Source organism: Brassica napus, chromosome C9 (assembly GCF_020379485.1).
Source record: "Brassica napus cultivar Da-Ae chromosome C9, Da-Ae, whole genome shotgun sequence".
NCBI classification, from domain to species: domain Eukaryota; kingdom Viridiplantae; phylum Streptophyta; class Magnoliopsida; order Brassicales; family Brassicaceae; genus Brassica; species Brassica napus.
Window position 1 is genome coordinate 21,455,918 of NC_063452.1, and position 18,100 is coordinate 21,474,017.

At 31.2% G+C, this 18,100-nt stretch overlaps 1 protein-coding gene across 1 annotated transcript; it reads left to right on the forward strand.

The window, feature by feature from the left end:
- Positions 1 to 13,116: 13,116 nt before the first annotated feature.
- On the forward strand, positions 13,117 to 16,956 carry LOC106416933 (probable aspartyl protease At4g16563). The gene has a single exon (XM_013857806.3). The coding sequence runs from the start codon at positions 13,538 to 13,540 to the stop codon at positions 15,080 to 15,082; it is 1,545 nt and encodes a 514-aa protein (XP_013713260.2). The 5' UTR covers positions 13,117 to 13,537; the 3' UTR covers positions 15,083 to 16,956.
- Positions 16,957 to 18,100: the final 1,144 nt, after the last annotated feature.

The following is an 18,100-nucleotide window of genomic DNA, read 5'->3' on the forward strand; positions in this document are numbered from 1 at the left end:
GTATCTAGAGTTGCGGTCTCCCCAATTGAGCCATTGGATTCGGCTTCTTTGGCGCCAAAATTGCTCTTCTTCGTCATAAAACACTCCGAATGAGTATAGACGAAATCGGTTAAGAGACTATTTATAGTTTCTCACAAATAATACTCCCTTTATTTTATTTTATTGGTGTAAGTTCAATGCATAAAGATCAAAAATACCAATTTCATAAAATTTATCTTGATTACATATTAATATCAAATGAAATTAAATAAATCAATGAATAAAATATTATGTAATTGATTACAAATGTTAAACTATATTAATTTTATCTAGAATAAAGAAAATATCACTTAATTTTTAATAAAACATGTTTAAGTATCAAACAAGTTGAAACAGGTGGTATCAATATTTTAAAGATAAGTTAATTTTAAATATAAATTTAATTTATAATAAACCAGAACCAATAGCAAATGACCAGTTGTGTCCAGAGTCTATGAGAAATAATGCACATTTATGTTACGTTTTTTTAATATTAAAAATTACTTGAAATATTTCCATTGAGGATGGGTTTATCAGAAGTGATTTGTTGGGATGTAATTTAAAATTTTGTGCTGTAATTTTTTTTTTTTGTATTATTTTTGCTGTAGATGTAGCCGATGTAACTGTATATTTTCGCACAACACATAAAATATTGTTTTAGTAAATAAGAATTCTACAATCACTTTTTATTTTTTGGTTGTAAATTGACTGAAAGAATGATTGGTACTTTTAAAGGGTTTAGATAAAAACTAAAGATACAAAGTTATCTTCAGCCTAACCAATCTATCCCATCGATGTTTGTTAATAAAAAAAAACTATTTTAAGAGGTTTTTGATTGACAAAAAATTGTATGGGTAAACAAAAATATATTTCTCATGGAGGTAAAAGAATATCACCAAAATATATTATACCGATCAAATCTTTCATGATTTAGTTTTAGTACAAATACGAACATATTAATAAATGATATCTATCTATCTATAATAATAAAGTAGAAGATAAAGATTTTACAATGCGCCATGTCACCCCTCATATCTCTTTTTTTCGACACGTATGAGGATAAACAACTTCTTATTCTTTATGAATATGTTCGTTTAGTGCAAAGCATTGATGGACTTTAGTTATTTTTGGGTCCTTCATACTTTCATAATTGTGGTCCGCTTTGGCAGGGTTAGATCAGTTTTATCTTTGACCCTATAACCCTATCGTTTGCCATGGTCTCCGATTAGATTTTCTGTAACATTTTCTCTTTTTTTCTTAAACACCAGCTTTAATTCAGTTATTAAACTCCATCTCACCACTCCTCCCACTCCGCCTCATTTATTCAGGTTCACGAACGATTTACGTAACATATACAAGCTCGACCTATAAATAAGTCTTCTGGAATCGATGAAGACCTACACCGTACATATATCTCACAGCCTAACCATCTCACGCATCACCATTATCAGCTTTACTCATTCCAAAAAGTGTTCCCCTGGCCGTTTCTTAATGTTTGTTTGCTCTTATGGTGCATCTAAATCTGAACGGAGCATATTATTATTAAATAAAAAAAACAGTTACACGTTTAAATTTGTTTATCTTTAAGAATTGACTTAAGAGATTAACCTTACGCTCCATTATACCAATGGTAAAAATTCTCTTATACTAGGAAAAATAAAACTATTATACGAATGCCACCATTGAAACATCGCCTCATCTCTAAAAACAGTTTCAACGAGATATATCCCAAAAACTCGCGGCCAAAAAAATGACAGCAACAAAGGTAGCTATTGTGAGAAGCAGTTGTATCCGAATCAATTGATTATGTACATTCTCTAAGAACACAACAAAGTCAAAAGACTCAGAGTTTGTACATGAGACAATAATAATATAACACCAAAACTAGATTTAAGTTTGCCTTATCGGCTTAGTGTTGCAGATCATTGTCAATACACTCTTTCAGCTACAACCAAATCATAATAATAAAAAATGTTAAACCTCCAGATAAAAACATAAAAGATTTTAAAATTTAGGCAATGATATATTGATGAGTAGACCATTATCCTTTACAACACAGTTATCTTTACAATACAACTATTTATCATTAATCCTCAAGTAAACAATCTCATTACCTGTCACAACGATTTAAATAAACAAGATTAAAGCGTAAGTTTCGAGTCTCCAAACTAGAAAAATATTTTACTAAATATATATTAAACAAATTATAATAAATTTGATTTATTAATGTATACTAAATATTTTACATAAGTAACTTTTAAATATTACAGAAGTCATTTTTAACTAAAATAATAAACTCACCCTTTTATAAATTGAAAATCTAATATAAACTGAAACAAAAATATATTATAAAACATCATTTGTTGCTACATAATATGTACTAATTATTATTTATGACATTGTTGAAACTATTTGTCTATTATTTTAAAAGTTAAATTTTATAATTTTATCACATTATATTTGATTTTCAATGATTTGGCTTGGAGTTGGTGTATTAATTTATTAATGTGAAAAAATTAGTTATTGTAATAATATGAAATTATTGCTTTATATATTTTTTTCACATATATGAAATTAGTTATTGAAAAATCTGATACTCTTAGGAAAAAATAGCTATTCTTACTTTATATTTTTTTCAACTATATGAAATTGAAATAGAAATCAAATAAAAAATAGAAATCATTTTATTTTCTTTAATTTATTAATTTTGTGTTCTGTAACAAAAATATTGTTAGTGGTCAACTCAAACCAACAAAATAATATTTACAAAATACGAGGGGTAAAAAACAAGAAGCCGAGAACTTCTATATACAACATGCGAGGGCTAATAAACAAGGCAATGAAGAACATGATTAGTTCAGTCCAGTACAAACCAAATCATAAGCTGGAAGGGTTATTAAGAAGATGGTTTGAAGTAACAATTTATGAGTAATTTTTACATCTATAGATGAGTTTTTCAGTTCTTAAAAGGGCCTGATTTGTATATAACATTCTTTTGATAGTTCAATAAATTTAAAATTTCATCAAAAAAAAATTACGATATGATCTTAGAATAAAAACAGATTATATTTATTATATTCAATATAAAATAAAGTTTCAATTATTTATAATATTTAAATATAAATAGTTAATGTAAACTCATCCGCCCGTAGGACGGGCCAATTCCCTAGTTCATACATAAAATTATACACAATTTATTGTTTATAGGACAGCTAAATATAACACTTCACTGGAGTTTGATTAGTTCAACTAAAAAAAATAATGAAAGTAAAAGATAATATTGATCAATATGTAAGTAGTATTTATTTATTCTTTCAAATAAGGTTAATTAGGACTAACCATCAACAGATATAGATTTTATTTCTAAAATAAGTTGGATCTAGAGGTATTAAAATGGATAAAAACTGTTGGGTTAATCCAGCCCAATCGAAAACATAGGATTTTTTTTGCTAAAAAGAAATCATAAGTTTTAATGGATAGAAAAATGAATGCAAATGGATTAGTGGGTGAATGAATTTAGTGAACTGAGTTAAAAGGGTTTGGATTGGAATGAATAATGAGTTATACATAGCTAAACCAATAAAGAAAAATTAATTAAAACCAACATAAATTTCATGGCGATAAAAAAATCCGACAGCGTCCTCTTACCGAGGCTGTCGGCTGCAACATTGCCTTTGCGAGAGATATGCGACAAAAGGTGGAGAGATGACAAGTTAAGTTGTGGATGTCCTGAATAATTCCAAAAAGTCCATTGAGATGATCTCGTCCATTGATAGCCCGGATTAGAACCTGGGCGTCTGATCTGAGTTCGATGTTGTCGTAGCATTGCGCTTTTGTTTGAGAGAGAGCCTCCCTGATAGCTAGAGCCTCTGAAGTAAGTGGTGAACTCACCCACTCCTCTGTAGTACTTCCTTGTTGAAGCTGCTTCCGGTGTTGTCGTAGAAGATCCATGCTAATCCTGCAGTTTTTGTTTCCTCCTTCCAAGCTGCATCTGTGTTAATGAGGATAGTTGCCGTCGTCCGCTTCTTTGGTGTCGTCTGTTGCACTGATGGTTGTGGGATCTCCTGTTGTGCCTCTTGCTATTCCTAAGCGTCGTTAATTTCCTTTTTAGTGTCTCCTTTTCATCAAATTTCTTGTTCTCGAAAATTCCTTGATTCTTAGTTAACCAAATCGTCCAAACAATCCAAAGGAACAAAGATACAAGATGTACTCCAGTGGGGGGGGGGGGGGGGGGGAGGTTCGTGAGCTTGCTTTATCCTTGGAGTGCTGATGTCGGGCTTGGAGAGATGGTTTGAGCATCTGAGATTGGTGACATGGTCCATACATTTGCCGTGAAAGGGCATGATAGAAACAGGTGATTCACTGATTCCCTCTTTCCGTAGAAAACACATCCTGTGTTTGTAGTTATCCCTCTCATTTCCAAGATGGATCCAAGAGGTAGCGCACCTCTAATGGCCTTCCAAAGAAACACTCTAATTTTTGGTGGTAATGGTATTGGTCCATATATCAGTGATCCAGTTACAGTGGGCTTGGTTTGTTGTTGTCGGCTCTGCAGAGTAGGTGATGTTCAAGGCTGTGTAATAACCTGACTTCGTGATATCACTCAAATTACCCTAAGGAGTGATTTATACTCTCTCAAATAAGTGGCCGAGTTGTAGTACTTAGGGATCGAATTCACAGGGAGCTAGGGAACTTAATGGATCTAATATGATTTGTTAAGTAGGAAGTTTTTAAGATTTAAAATGTAAATTTACAGTTTTGGTTGAGCAAATAATTACTCGATTGATTAGTTGAGGTTTTGGTGCTTAAAAGGAAATAGCTAGACTTAGGATTTCTATTCAGGAAACTTGGAATTATAATCCTACAGATGCCTAATGAGTTGCATGCATGATAATGTAAATCTCAATTATCAATTCAACAAGTCCGTCAGCTATCGCATGTTTGAACTTGTCTATTAACTAGATCTAATGACCCAAACAAATGTGTTCGATCAATAGCAGTGTCGATCGATGATCCTATAGGGATATCGATCGATACATCTTTTGCTCCGTCGATCGATTATCCAATATGAATATCGATCTACTCGCTTCTAGTTAAGCTTTATGCGCGAGTTTAATAATGCTTACTAAGCTCACTAGATCAGCTCTCGCCTTACTCTTAGCAAGAAACTTAGCTCAGTTAGAATGTTTTCAGGATAAGAATGGAGCTCTCGCTTTTATCTATCAATCCTAGGGCAAGTTCTAGGTAGCTAATCTAGAAATAGGCATTAATGAACAATCTTAATGACAATTACCACAACTCATCAATCTATAGTTGGGGCTAATCCCTCATAACCTATTTAAACCCTAAATCTAACAGTGGAACTACTCAGACATGGCCAAGCAATTTATGAAAGCAATTAGGTTAGAAAATTTCATAGAATAGTAAAATAGATATTAATGTAGTTCCAATCACATATAACTTTGGATCTTCTCTCCAATCTATCACAATCCTAAAACCTTTTGCTGGAAGTAATAAAACTAAAAACACAGAAAAGCACACTTTGCCTCTAACATGTGGCAAAGCTTTTATAGTTAGGTTAAAACTCGTCAGGGGTAATCTTGTAAATTGGTGAAGACTTGGGCTTCAAGTCGGCTGTGACCAAACGGGCTTTCTGCACGCTTCGCTGTCGATTGATGTTCAGGTGTGAACATCGATCAATATTCCTCCTCCAATATCGACCGATGGTCCAGCTCGATGGTCATCTCGGGTGCTTGCTCCAAGTATCTCCAAAATGCTCCAAAATCATCACTTATCTCTAAATCACTCTTGATCTTATAAATATAATAAACAGACTCTGTAATACAATAATAGATAGTAAAAACACCTATAAACCATGGATGAAAATGGGTCAAATCCATGGTCTATCACTTCGTTGAGTAGTCTCCATTCGAAGTTAAGGTCCAGCTATATGTGTCAGATGCTCCGGTTGTACTTGGTTTGATGCACAATATATCAGGAGCTTCGTGTGGCAGTATTTGTTGGATAAGTTCTTTATTCCACTCCTTTGTTCTGGGACAGAACAGGTCTGCTACCTTGAGGTCCTTTGAAGAGAGTTCAGGCGATCCCATGGGTCTGATAACTGCATCTGTCGAGCAACAAGCTTCACGCCAGACCTTTGTATCTTCGCCATTACCTATGGGTAGTGTTCACTCGGATCACATTTATACCACATAGGATAATCCTCCATCCATGGGAACAGGAGTTTGATGCTTCAACATCTAGGAAACCGTCAGTTTTGCAGTACTTACCGAGGAGGACTCGAGCAAGTAGGCATTCTGGTTTCTTATCGATTTGTTTCCATCAAAACCATAAAATCGTTGTTTTCCCATCAAAACCACAAAATCAATTTTCCCGCCGAAGTCACAACTCATATATTTCTACCAAAACCCTAAAATCATGTTTCTCTACACAAACTACAAATTTTAGTTTTCCCGTCAAAATCACAAATCATGTTTTCCAGCCAAATTTGCAAACTCGTGTTTTATTGTCAAAATCAATTTTTTTTTTGTTTTTGTTCCAACAATCGCCAAAATCATAAAATTATGTTTTCCAGTTAAAATCACAAATTTGGGTGTTTCCAGAAGACACTATAATATATTACTTTCCCGCTAAAACTGGTGAAACATATTTTCCATCAAACTGCAAAATTGCACTTTTCCGCTAAAACCGTAAATCGTGTTTTCCACGAAAAACATAAACTGTAATTTTCATCGAAAACCTTTTGTGTTTTCCTAAAATGTAAGTAATATTTTTTTTAATTAACCTACCCCCCCCCCCTCCCAAAAAAAAATAATAATAATAACTCTTCACTAACTATTTAAATTATAAAATTATTATTTATAGTTTAACCACTAAAACCATTAGATTATTAACTTAAATGAGTTATGGATTAACTCAACTCATTTGTCAAATGTGTTATATTAATTCATAATACATATAAGCGTAAAATCATTTGGATATGGTTTGGTATTGGTTGGATTACCCATTTAGATACCTCTAGCTGGATCTTAATACAGAGGATCAGGGGCACAATGACACCCCTTTTCTGTGCTGGTTGCTTTGGTTAAAATATGCCAAATAAAATGTTTTTTTTTTGGGGATGATGATTAGAGTTTCCAGACATCAGCTTTTAACTCCGGGTCTCCGGATTGTCTTTGAAGGCTGTAATTCGAATTATGGAATGTGTATGGAAGCCAATACAGCAATATGATTACGTGACGGAGTATGTGTCCAAATTTGTGTAATTGCAACGAACATTGTCATGGACGAGTGCTGTAGTGATATAGAGAGACGAAGCCAGCATTTGAACTACATTGAAATTTGTACACGGTCCAACTCTAGAGATTTCAATCAAAATTTAGCAATCGGAAACTAAGACCTACTTGACTTCAATTTGACATTAACAATCCATAAACTTTTAGCAATCACACAAATATAAAGAAATTCTATTGGTTTTAGAGTTTATAATATTGTATAATATGTACTATCTTAATTGATTTTTTTTGCCAATTTTATTTTACATTATCACTGATGAAATGTGAAATTTATTGATTAAAAGTGAAGTAGATGTTTATTATTTAGTTACTCGTCGGTTTTATTTTTTTGGGGACCTAAATTATTCTTAAAAAAAATATCTATATCAAATTCAAACATTTTTAAACAGAAAATTATTTGAAAAAAAATGATTTAGGACAAGAAATTTGGAACTGTCTAGGATGGAACGTTCCATCCCGAAATGGACATGCAATTGATAGTTTTGACAAGGGTTGAGGCAGATAGATCGTACAAAGCATGATTACACGTCGTTATATTATGTGCCACTGATAGGTTTGGGTGTAAAATTAAGTAACAATAATTACTGAATCTGGAATCGGATTTCTGATCAGAATAATACTCTTACTAAAAAAAGTTATTGATTATATTGTTCCACCTTTTGCAGTTTCACGCTAAAGTGGTCATGAATTTACAGCTAAATATGTTTGCACACAAAAATGTTTAAGCGAGTCTAAATACCGACATAATGTTTGCAAGCTATGACAATCTTCAAACCAGTGTTTTTAAACCCGGACCGAACCGGTGTCGGACCGGGTTGAACAATGAACCAAAAATAATACGGGCTGGGTTAGTGCTAAAACCCAACTAAAATCGAACCAGTTAAAAACTCCTATCGAAACGTCAAAAACCCGGGAACCGGCGACCCAATGAACCGCCCAAACTCCGGTTCGTATATATGCAAAATTTTTGTTAATGAAACAATTAATTTTTTTTCTTTTTAAGTAAAAATAAGATTTATCACAAATTAATAAAGTATCGTCTCTCGTCTTTTTCTTTTGTCGTTTCTACAACTTATAAATTACAAGATTCATAAAGTTTAATATTCACGTCAAGATATTGTTTTTGTCTACTTCTCACCTTGTTTAAATTTTTATTTCATGATCCCTTGTTTTGAAGACTTTAAATAATTGAAATACTTACGTTTCTGAAATTTGTATTTCAAAATGTAACTTTTATCTAATATGTATTATATTTTTATTAAAGGTGACGAAGATTTAGAGTGATAAGATCTGCGAATAAAGTTTAAATGTGCTTTTCATATTGATTTTAGATTTTAAGTTTTTTTACACATTATGACTATGTAAACATTTTATTTGATGTGAACTATTTTTTTTTTTTAAAATATGCATATTATTTATAAAATATTATTAAATTTAGTTTAATCTAAGAAAACCCGATCGAATCCGGTTCAGACCGGTTTTAAAAACATTGCTTCAAACCCAATCAAGTCCATTGCATTTCCTCGAAGTCAGTGATCAATTGGAATTGAAATAGGAGTGGACCGAGTGGTTTACATTGAACTGATGTACGTAGACGACAATATATATCTGTTCACAGTAAATATACAACCGAGAGCAGAAAATCCCTGAACTGATGTACGTAGACGACAATATATATAGACTCATGTATATAACATTTGCTATAACAATTAACGAGAAAGACAATAAATGAACGAAATATAATGGGTCTGGTTTTGTATTTTTGTGAATGTAGTTTAGTCTGGCAAAGAAGACAATATATGGTGGGGCTTACGTGTGAAGCTCCATAAGAACAGATTTTGATTGGACAACATGCAAAACAATAAACATTTTATGATTTGATGGTGCACTCATGCGTATGTAACAAATATATTATCTGTTGATTATTGTCCTATTGAACTTTTCTGTATATTATTGTCTATCATTTTGTTTGACTATATTTTAATTCACATGGAAAAAGCTTGATGCATCATTTTATGTAATTGCTTATAAAATATAACTAGATAAGTAAACATAAAAACCTTTGACAAAAAAAAAAGTAAACATAAAAACAAAATTAGCCGGATACTAACGGTCGACAGTTAGGTGGATGAGTCATGTACACCTCGCCAGGTGAGTCCTCATCTTTGTATCTTCCTTAATTTCTGGATATTCAATGAACATTTTGTAATAATAAATTAAAATTCAGTTTTACTCAATATAAATGAATAGAAACTACAATTTAACTTTCCACTCCACAAGTAATTAATAGATCACCTGGTCAGAAATATAGTTTTAACTAATTATGTGTTTAAACATGGTTATGCTTATAACCAGGTGTCCTTATTTTTTATAATCTGTGGACACCATATCAAAACAAAACTATTTTTTTCCTAACCTATAGCGAATAAAAAGCTATTATTGTTAAAAAGTATAAATTAATATCTGACAGATTTATAGCACAACAGATTAGGATTTTTTATTATTATTTTAAGTAAAATATTTAAAATAGAACAATTTGATAATATATTAAGGTAATGAAAATTTAAAAATTCATATAAATAAGCGTTCCTATTAATATCATAAATATATATTTAGTACATACATAAAATTAAACAATATTTTAAATATAACTTTAATGCTACCTGTTGTTCTCTTTATAAAAACATATAACTTCAATGCTACCCGTTGTTCTCTTTATAAAAACTTTTTGGAGTTTTTTTGTAATTTTACTGCATCAAATTTTTTTAAAATATACAATTTTTTTCAGTGTGATACTTATTTTTGTACATTTACATTTAATTATTATTATAACATTATTTTCAACTTCATTATTAATAATAATAATAATAATAATAATAATAACTTCCACATTGTATTATTTTCAATAAAATACGTTTTATTGAAATAACCAATAGTACTAATCATGACATTACAATAATAAATTTCGTTTGCATAAGTGGATTCATTCTGAATTCATTGATATTGCATATCCTTCAATAAATTTCGCATTGTGAAAGCAATTAGCTATTTTAATTGTAAAAAATAAAATTTAAATGATTTTTAAATAAATATTTTAAAATTAGTAGTTATTAATAGATCTATAGATCCCCTATATATTAATTGAGAAACATTTGAAAAATTAGAACCTTAATTTTGTATTAATTAAAAAAAACCTCAAATCCTAGGTGGCACTCTAAATGCCTTCTAAATTCGATTTCAAAGAATTCTAGAGCATCTAATATAAAGTATAGTTTAATCTAATGGTGTCACATTATTTTATAATTATATAACCCTAGAGAACATTATAGTAACCTAAAATATAAGAAGTGTGTATTCTTTCCTTAAATAAAAGCTACGGAATTACCTAATATGATTTACATATATATGACAATTAATGTTATGAATAATAAAGATTTGATAACAATTTTTGCATCCTTCTTAATTTTTGTTTAAATTTATATTATTAAAAAAATTAAACAATCACATTAACCATATAATAAAAAAATTAGATTTTTTCTTATATGTTATATTTTGAATTTTTTAAAATGACTTTAAATTACAAAAATGAGGAAACCTTATATGTTATATATATATATATTTTTTAAATGACTTTAAAATAAAAAAATGAGGACACCTTATATGTTATATTTTTCTTATATGTTAGAATTTTCTTATATGTTATATTTTGAATTTTTTTAAAACGACTTTAAATTACAAAAATATAAGTTTACCTTAAATAAACGACTAAAAACATTAAAATGACATGTATCAATTCGATGGTTGATTTGAAAGCTTTTAAAACCATATGCAAGAAAAAATTCAAAATAATTTAACTGTGGAAACAATACTGTTAACTTTTTTTCAAAAATGTGTTCGATGGAAAAAATAAAGTTTTTATGTCATAATTTGTTTAATGTTCACTAGAGAACATTATATTAACTTAAAATATAAGAAGTGTGTATTCTTTCCTTAAATAAAAGTTACAGAATTACCTAATATGATTTACATATATATGACAATTGATGATTATGAATAATAAAGATTTGATAACAATTTTTGCATCCTTCTTCATTTTTGTTTAATTTTATATTTTTTTAAAAAAATAAACAATCACATTAACCATATAATAAAAAATTAGATGTTTTCTTATATGTTATATTTTGAATTTTTTAAAATGATTTTAAATTACAAAAATGAGAAAACCTTATATGTTATATATTTGTTTTAAAACGATTTTAAAATACAAAAATGAGGACACCTTATATGTTATATTTTTCTTATATGTTTGATTTTTCTTATATGTTATATTTTGAATTTTTTAAAACGACTTTAAATTACAAAAATGTAAGTTTTTCTTAAGTATACGACTAAAAACATTAAAATGACATGTATCAGTTCAATGGTTGATTTGAAAGCTTTCAAAACCATATGTAAGATAAAAGTCAAAATAATTCAAATGTGAAAACAATACTGTTCACTTTTTCAAAAATGTGTTCGAGGGGAAAAATAAGGTTTTTATGTCATAATTTGTTTAATGTCCACTAAAGAACATTATATTAACCTAAAATATAAGAAGTGTGTATTCTTTCCCTAAATAAAAGTTACGAAAGTACCTAATATTATTTACATATATATGGTAATTAATGATTATGAATAATAAAGATTTGATAACAATTTTTGCATCCTTCTTCATTTTGTTTAATTTTATATTATTAAAAAAAATAAACAATTACATTAACCATATAATAAAAAATTATATATTTTCTTATATGTTATATTTTGAATTTTTTAAAATGACTTTAATTTATAAAAATGAGGAAACCTTATATGTTATATTTTTTTTTAAAAAACGAATTTAAAATACAAAAATGAGGACACCTTATATGTTATATTTTTCTTATATGTTAGATTTTTTCTTATATGTTATATGTTGAATTTTTTAAAACGACTTGAAATTACAAAAATGTAAGTTTTCCTTAAGTATACGAATAAAAACATTAAAATGACATGTATCAATTCGATGGTTGATTTGAAAGCTTTCAAAACTATATGGAAGATAAAAGTTAAAATAATTCAACTGTGAAAACAATATTGTTCACTTTTTTCAAGAATGTGTTTGATGGAAAAAATAAGGTTTTTATGTCATAATTTGTTTAATGTCCAATCCGATCAACCTATGAAGTATTAATTATACTTTTGTTCCATTATTTTTAATTAAAATTGATCTGATCCATCGGAAAGAAATTATATAATAACAACAAAAAATATTTTATATATATAAATAAAATAATCAAATATATAAAAAAAAACTATCGATAATATATACAAATAAACTCAACGTGCGACTTATCCTAGTTAGTTAAATTTTAAAAGCCGGCATTATGGTAGTAGGATTCTGCAATGGAACAATACCTTTCATAAACCTGTACAAAAAGTTGTTATCTAAAGAAATCCGCCACTATACAAGAATTGTTTTACACATAAATATTTCTTACGTTTTGTATATATCACTTTCAGAGAAATAATATAATAGCCTGAAACCACATTTAAGAATAATATAAGGTCACATTATTCTCGAAGTTAGGCCTATGTACATTTATTTAAGTAAATATGTTTAGACTATTTTCTTGAGAAATCCACAGCTTAAACATTTTATCACCACAAAAAATAATGGTACACTATCATAAATGTATCAAAGATCAATAACTTGTTTCGTTTCTTGGAGATAACTCTTATTTTATTGTGATGTTAAGTTGTTAACATATTTTCTTAGTATTAACGAAGGGCAAACCTTTCAAAAGAAGAATATATTAATTAGTTATCAGGCAGTTTATGAAAACTTAAGAACAGTAAAAAAGTAGGTTCTCAAAACTTAGGTTCACGATCATATATAGTACTTTATCCCACGTGAGACGAAGTGCGGTCCATTAGAAGCTTATGATATCTGATGTAAAATGACGTATCTAAAATATCACATGGAAGAGTACATATAAATCTTGGTTTATCAAATACGTTATTTATATATACTAACTCTTTCATATGAAGTACACAAAATAATTTTAAGAAATGCTTTAAAACCCTAATTCGTCTCTATAAAAACCAAAACCAACTTCACACAATCACATAGAAACCTTTCATTTACAGATCTTTCTTCCTCACCATCATCTTCTAAGCTATAAGTGATGACAACCAGAGTCAATGTCTTGTTTAGCTTCCTATTTATAACGATATTTCTCAATATTTTCAACATAAACCAAGCAAGACAACATAAAAACCCTAGTTCTTCTTCATCATCATCATCATCATCATCATCATCATCATCATCACCATCTTCCTTTCTTGTTCTTGCCTTGACCAAATCAAGTGTTTCTCTTCCCACACCAAAGTCTGAAACCCAAGAAAGGATCAAGAAGCCTTTAGAATCATCAATAGGTGCTGTAATGGAGCCGTTGAGAGAAGTGAGAGATGGTTATTTGATAACCTTAAACATCGGAACACCTCCACAATCAGTCCAAGTGTACATGGACACAGGAAGTGATCTCACTTGGGTCCCATGTGGGAATCTAAGTTTTGATTGCATAGATTGTTACGATTTCAAGAACAACAATCTAAAATCATCGTCAACCTTCTCTCCTCTTCACTCATCCTCATCTTTTAGAGCCTCTTGTGCTAGTTCTTATTGCGTTGAGATTCATAGTTCAGACAATGCTTTTGACCCTTGTGCAATAGCTGGCTGCTCTGTGGGTATGCTTCTCAAGTCCACTTGCTTAAGGCCGTGTCCCACCTTTGCTTATACGTATGGTGAAGGTGGTCTTGTCTCTGGGATACTAACCAGAGATATATTGAAGGCTCAAACCAGGGACGTCCCAAGATTTTCCTTTGGGTGCGTTGCATCAACTTACCACGAACCTATAGGCATTGCCGGATTTGGAAGAGGTTTGCTTTCTCTCCCATCGCAGTTAGGGTTTGTTCAAAAGGGATTTTCTCATTGTTTCTTGCCTTTCAAGTTTGTCAACAACCCTAATATCTCAAGCCCTTTGATCTTAGGAGACTCTCTTTTATCCGGCAATCTCACAAACTCTTTGCAGTTTACCCCCATGTTGAATACTCCAATGTACCCTAACAGCTACTACATCGGCTTAGAGTCCATTACAATAGGTACAAATGTCACCGCTACACAAGTTCCCTTAACGTTGAAACAGTTTGATTCACAAGGAAATGGAGGAATGTTGATCGATTCGGGTACAACTTACACACATTTACCCGATCCCTTGTACTCACAAATTCTCACAAGTCTCCAGTCAACGATCACATATCCTAGAGCAACGGAAACAGAATCAAGAATAGGCTTTGATCTATGCTACAAAGTGCCATGTCCTAATAACAATCTCACTAGTCTCGAAAACGATGCAACGATGATGTTTCCTTCGATCACGTTCCATTTCTTGAACAATGCAGCCTTAATTCTTCCACAAGGCAACTCGTTTTACGCAATGAGCGCACCTAGCGACGGTTCGGTTGTGAAATGCTTGTTGTTTCGGAACATGGAAGATGGAGACTACGGTCCGGCCGGGGTTTTTGGGAGCTTTCAACAGCAGAATGTGAAGGTTGTTTATGATTTGGAGAAAGAAAGAATAGGGTTTCAAGTTATGGATTGTGTCACAGAAGCTGTTTCACATGGACTTTCCAAGGTTCGTGAACAACAACAAAAATCATCAATCTTTTGATGAGTTGTTTTTCGAGTTTTTTTCTCTGTTTGTTATATGTTATGTTATGTCTGTTTGTGTTTGTTGGGTTATTTTCTTTTGATTAAGTTATGTTTGTGACTTTATAATTAAGAGCCCTTTTTGGAATTAATGATTAGGGTTTTTTGAGCTGGAGACCTTAACCAAATATAGAGAATGAGTTGGGACTTTTTCTTGTTTTAGTAATTGAATGAGTTGGAACTTATAATTAAGGAACATGTCGTCGTGGACTACGAGGTGTATTATACATCGAAATGTATTATATAAGAGGACAAAGCTACATGATCTGTTAACGCATGAGATGTATATGTGCACATACATATACTCAATAATGATTATATTGTGTGTCAAACATATAAACTAATATTTGGGGGAAAACATATAAACTAATGAGGATTGGTGTGCTTGAAAAGAGAATCCTTTTTATTTCAGCGTTTTCAATTACACCAATTTACAATTTGTACCTACGTCACCTTTTATTAATTTCTCTATGAATTGTGCCAATATAAAATAAAAATAAAAACAAAAATAAAATGATAAGTTCTTAAGCTATCTTACATCTACCTGCGATTTATGATTTATGTCACTCAACTACTCATAGACATTTCATTAAAATTAATTTAGTATTTACTTACATATACAACTATTTAATATAATACACCATCACACATTTTATTTTATATATTCTATTTTTTAAATAATACAATCTTATAAAATCTTTTCATTTTTTAATTTTTATAATGAATTAAATTTGTAATTATTATTAAAAATGTACATAAATATTAGCTCAATTTTAGTTTGACAATGAAAATGAAAATTATCTTATTATATTGTTAAGAACAACAATATATTTTATTAAAACAAAAAAATGGTATAGAACAAACCTTAGCCCTGAACATTGTAAAAAAAAAACAAAATTGAGTTATTTTTTAAAAATATGGTTAATTAATTTTCATACAAATGTAAATTAAAAAAAAATTATTTTAAAACATAATGCAATAAGCGCAAAACTAAAATATAAAGTGATAAGTTTCCTTAAACAATCTTCAATTCTAACTATGTTTTTTTTCCCATTGGTATAACAACACAAAAAAAAATATTTCATATAAATTTTAATTTGTTGATATTAATGAAAAATATGTGTGAAGCTCGACTCTGACTTTACTATTAATTTAAAGGGGTGTTATTGGATTGTTAATTTGACATTAATTTTCCCTTTTGGTACATGATTGATCTCTGGGTTGATAAAGTTTTGTTTCAGGGTTTTAATATCCTCCAAGTAAGTTGTAAAAGCTGGTCATTTTTCCGATTCCGAAACCATCTTCACCAATTGAAAACAATCTGTTGCAAATATGACCTGAAACTGACGCAAATTCCTCATATATTCCATTATCCATATAAATGCTTCCACCGAATGAAGAGGTGAGAGACTAGTCCAGACGTTTTTTCCCCCATCAAACAGGCAAAACCTTCTAATGTACTATACCAGCCTCGTCCCAAAAAAAATCCATCGACTTTACAAGATCCATCTGTAAAGCACCATCTCCCTGGAATCAATGGTAAATTCATCACCTCTACTTGTTGTGCTTCCCTCTGTGTATGTAATACTTGCGCCTCGGCCCAAAGGATTGATTATGTTTTGGCTATTTTTAGTGTTTCCATGGGTCAATATCCAAATTACCAAAAAGTTTGTTGTTTTTTTCCTTTCCAAATATACCACAATATCCACGCGAGTTGGTGATCATCCATCTGTGGAGAAACTCTCCAAAAAAGATGATTCATATTTGTGAATAGAGAACTAGTTGTTGGGGTCAAAAACGGTTGCAACGAAGTTAACGTCAAAATCCCCGAAGAAGAAAACGTAGAAACCTTCTTCGAATTCGACAAATACTTTTTCGAAATAGATTCTTCTTTACGAAAATCTTTGCGGAAGAAACGCGAGTCATCGGAAAAGAGCTCGAAGAGGGTCGCTACGCAGCAACCGAACGCATGTTCCGCTCGGTCGCTACGTAGTGACCGAGCTCGAGCCAAAGCTCGGTCGATACGTAGCGACCAAGCTCTTCCAAAACGTCGATACGACATTAGTCCATGCGTTCTCGTCTACCCTTCGATGCTATATCCCGAAGACCATAGCGAACCCATTTCACGATTCCCCGCCATTCTAAGTTATCGATCAAACTTTACCGTAAGAACCGCGGAAAGTTCGTTCTTTATCGAAAGAAGCCGTAATAAACGCTTCGAGTCGGAAGACGGCCCAAAGGGACCTAAGACATGACTCGAGGCCCAACTTACGATTTCTTAACCAACAGCCCGTAAGCCGCATGACGGTTTACGCTTGGTTCGCAAGGAAAGATAAATGTCAAGTTTCCACGGATAAATACGAAGTTTTGAAGATAATTACGAAGATCGGAAAAAAATGGAATAACTCCATTTTTATGCTATGGCGGCTTAAGGGCAGAAGGAGAAAAGCGTAAACCGACCATGGAGCCAGTATATAAGAAGTCCTAGGCGAGAGGCATGGAGGAGGACTTTTTCAGAGCAAACTAGCACTTAGAGCAATTTTAGGCAATTTTCCGTTTTTGTTATTCGAGCTGCGATTCAATTAGGTTTTTGCCGTCTTAGGGTTTTAGAACTAGGAATCTCGCTGACAGCTCTCGTAGCCCAGGCACTTACCTTGTTGTAAACGCTCAAACGCAGATTCGGAATAAAAACTATCTTGCTCTCTTTTTCGATTTCTTATTTTATTATTGTTCTCGTTTCGTGTTCTGATTGCTTGGCGTGTGGTATTAGCAGATATCCGGGACCTCTGGGAAACTAGGGTTCTTCTACTTTCCTAATTTAAACGGAAATCGACAGTGCGAAATTCGGTTCCCACAGTTTGGCGCTAGAAGGAGGGGAGGGAGGTACGGATCAATCTAACTCTCAACCACATCACCCTCAACCAGACATGTCAACTGATGACACGGATAACGTGCAGACTCCTCTTGACGGAGGCAGTGG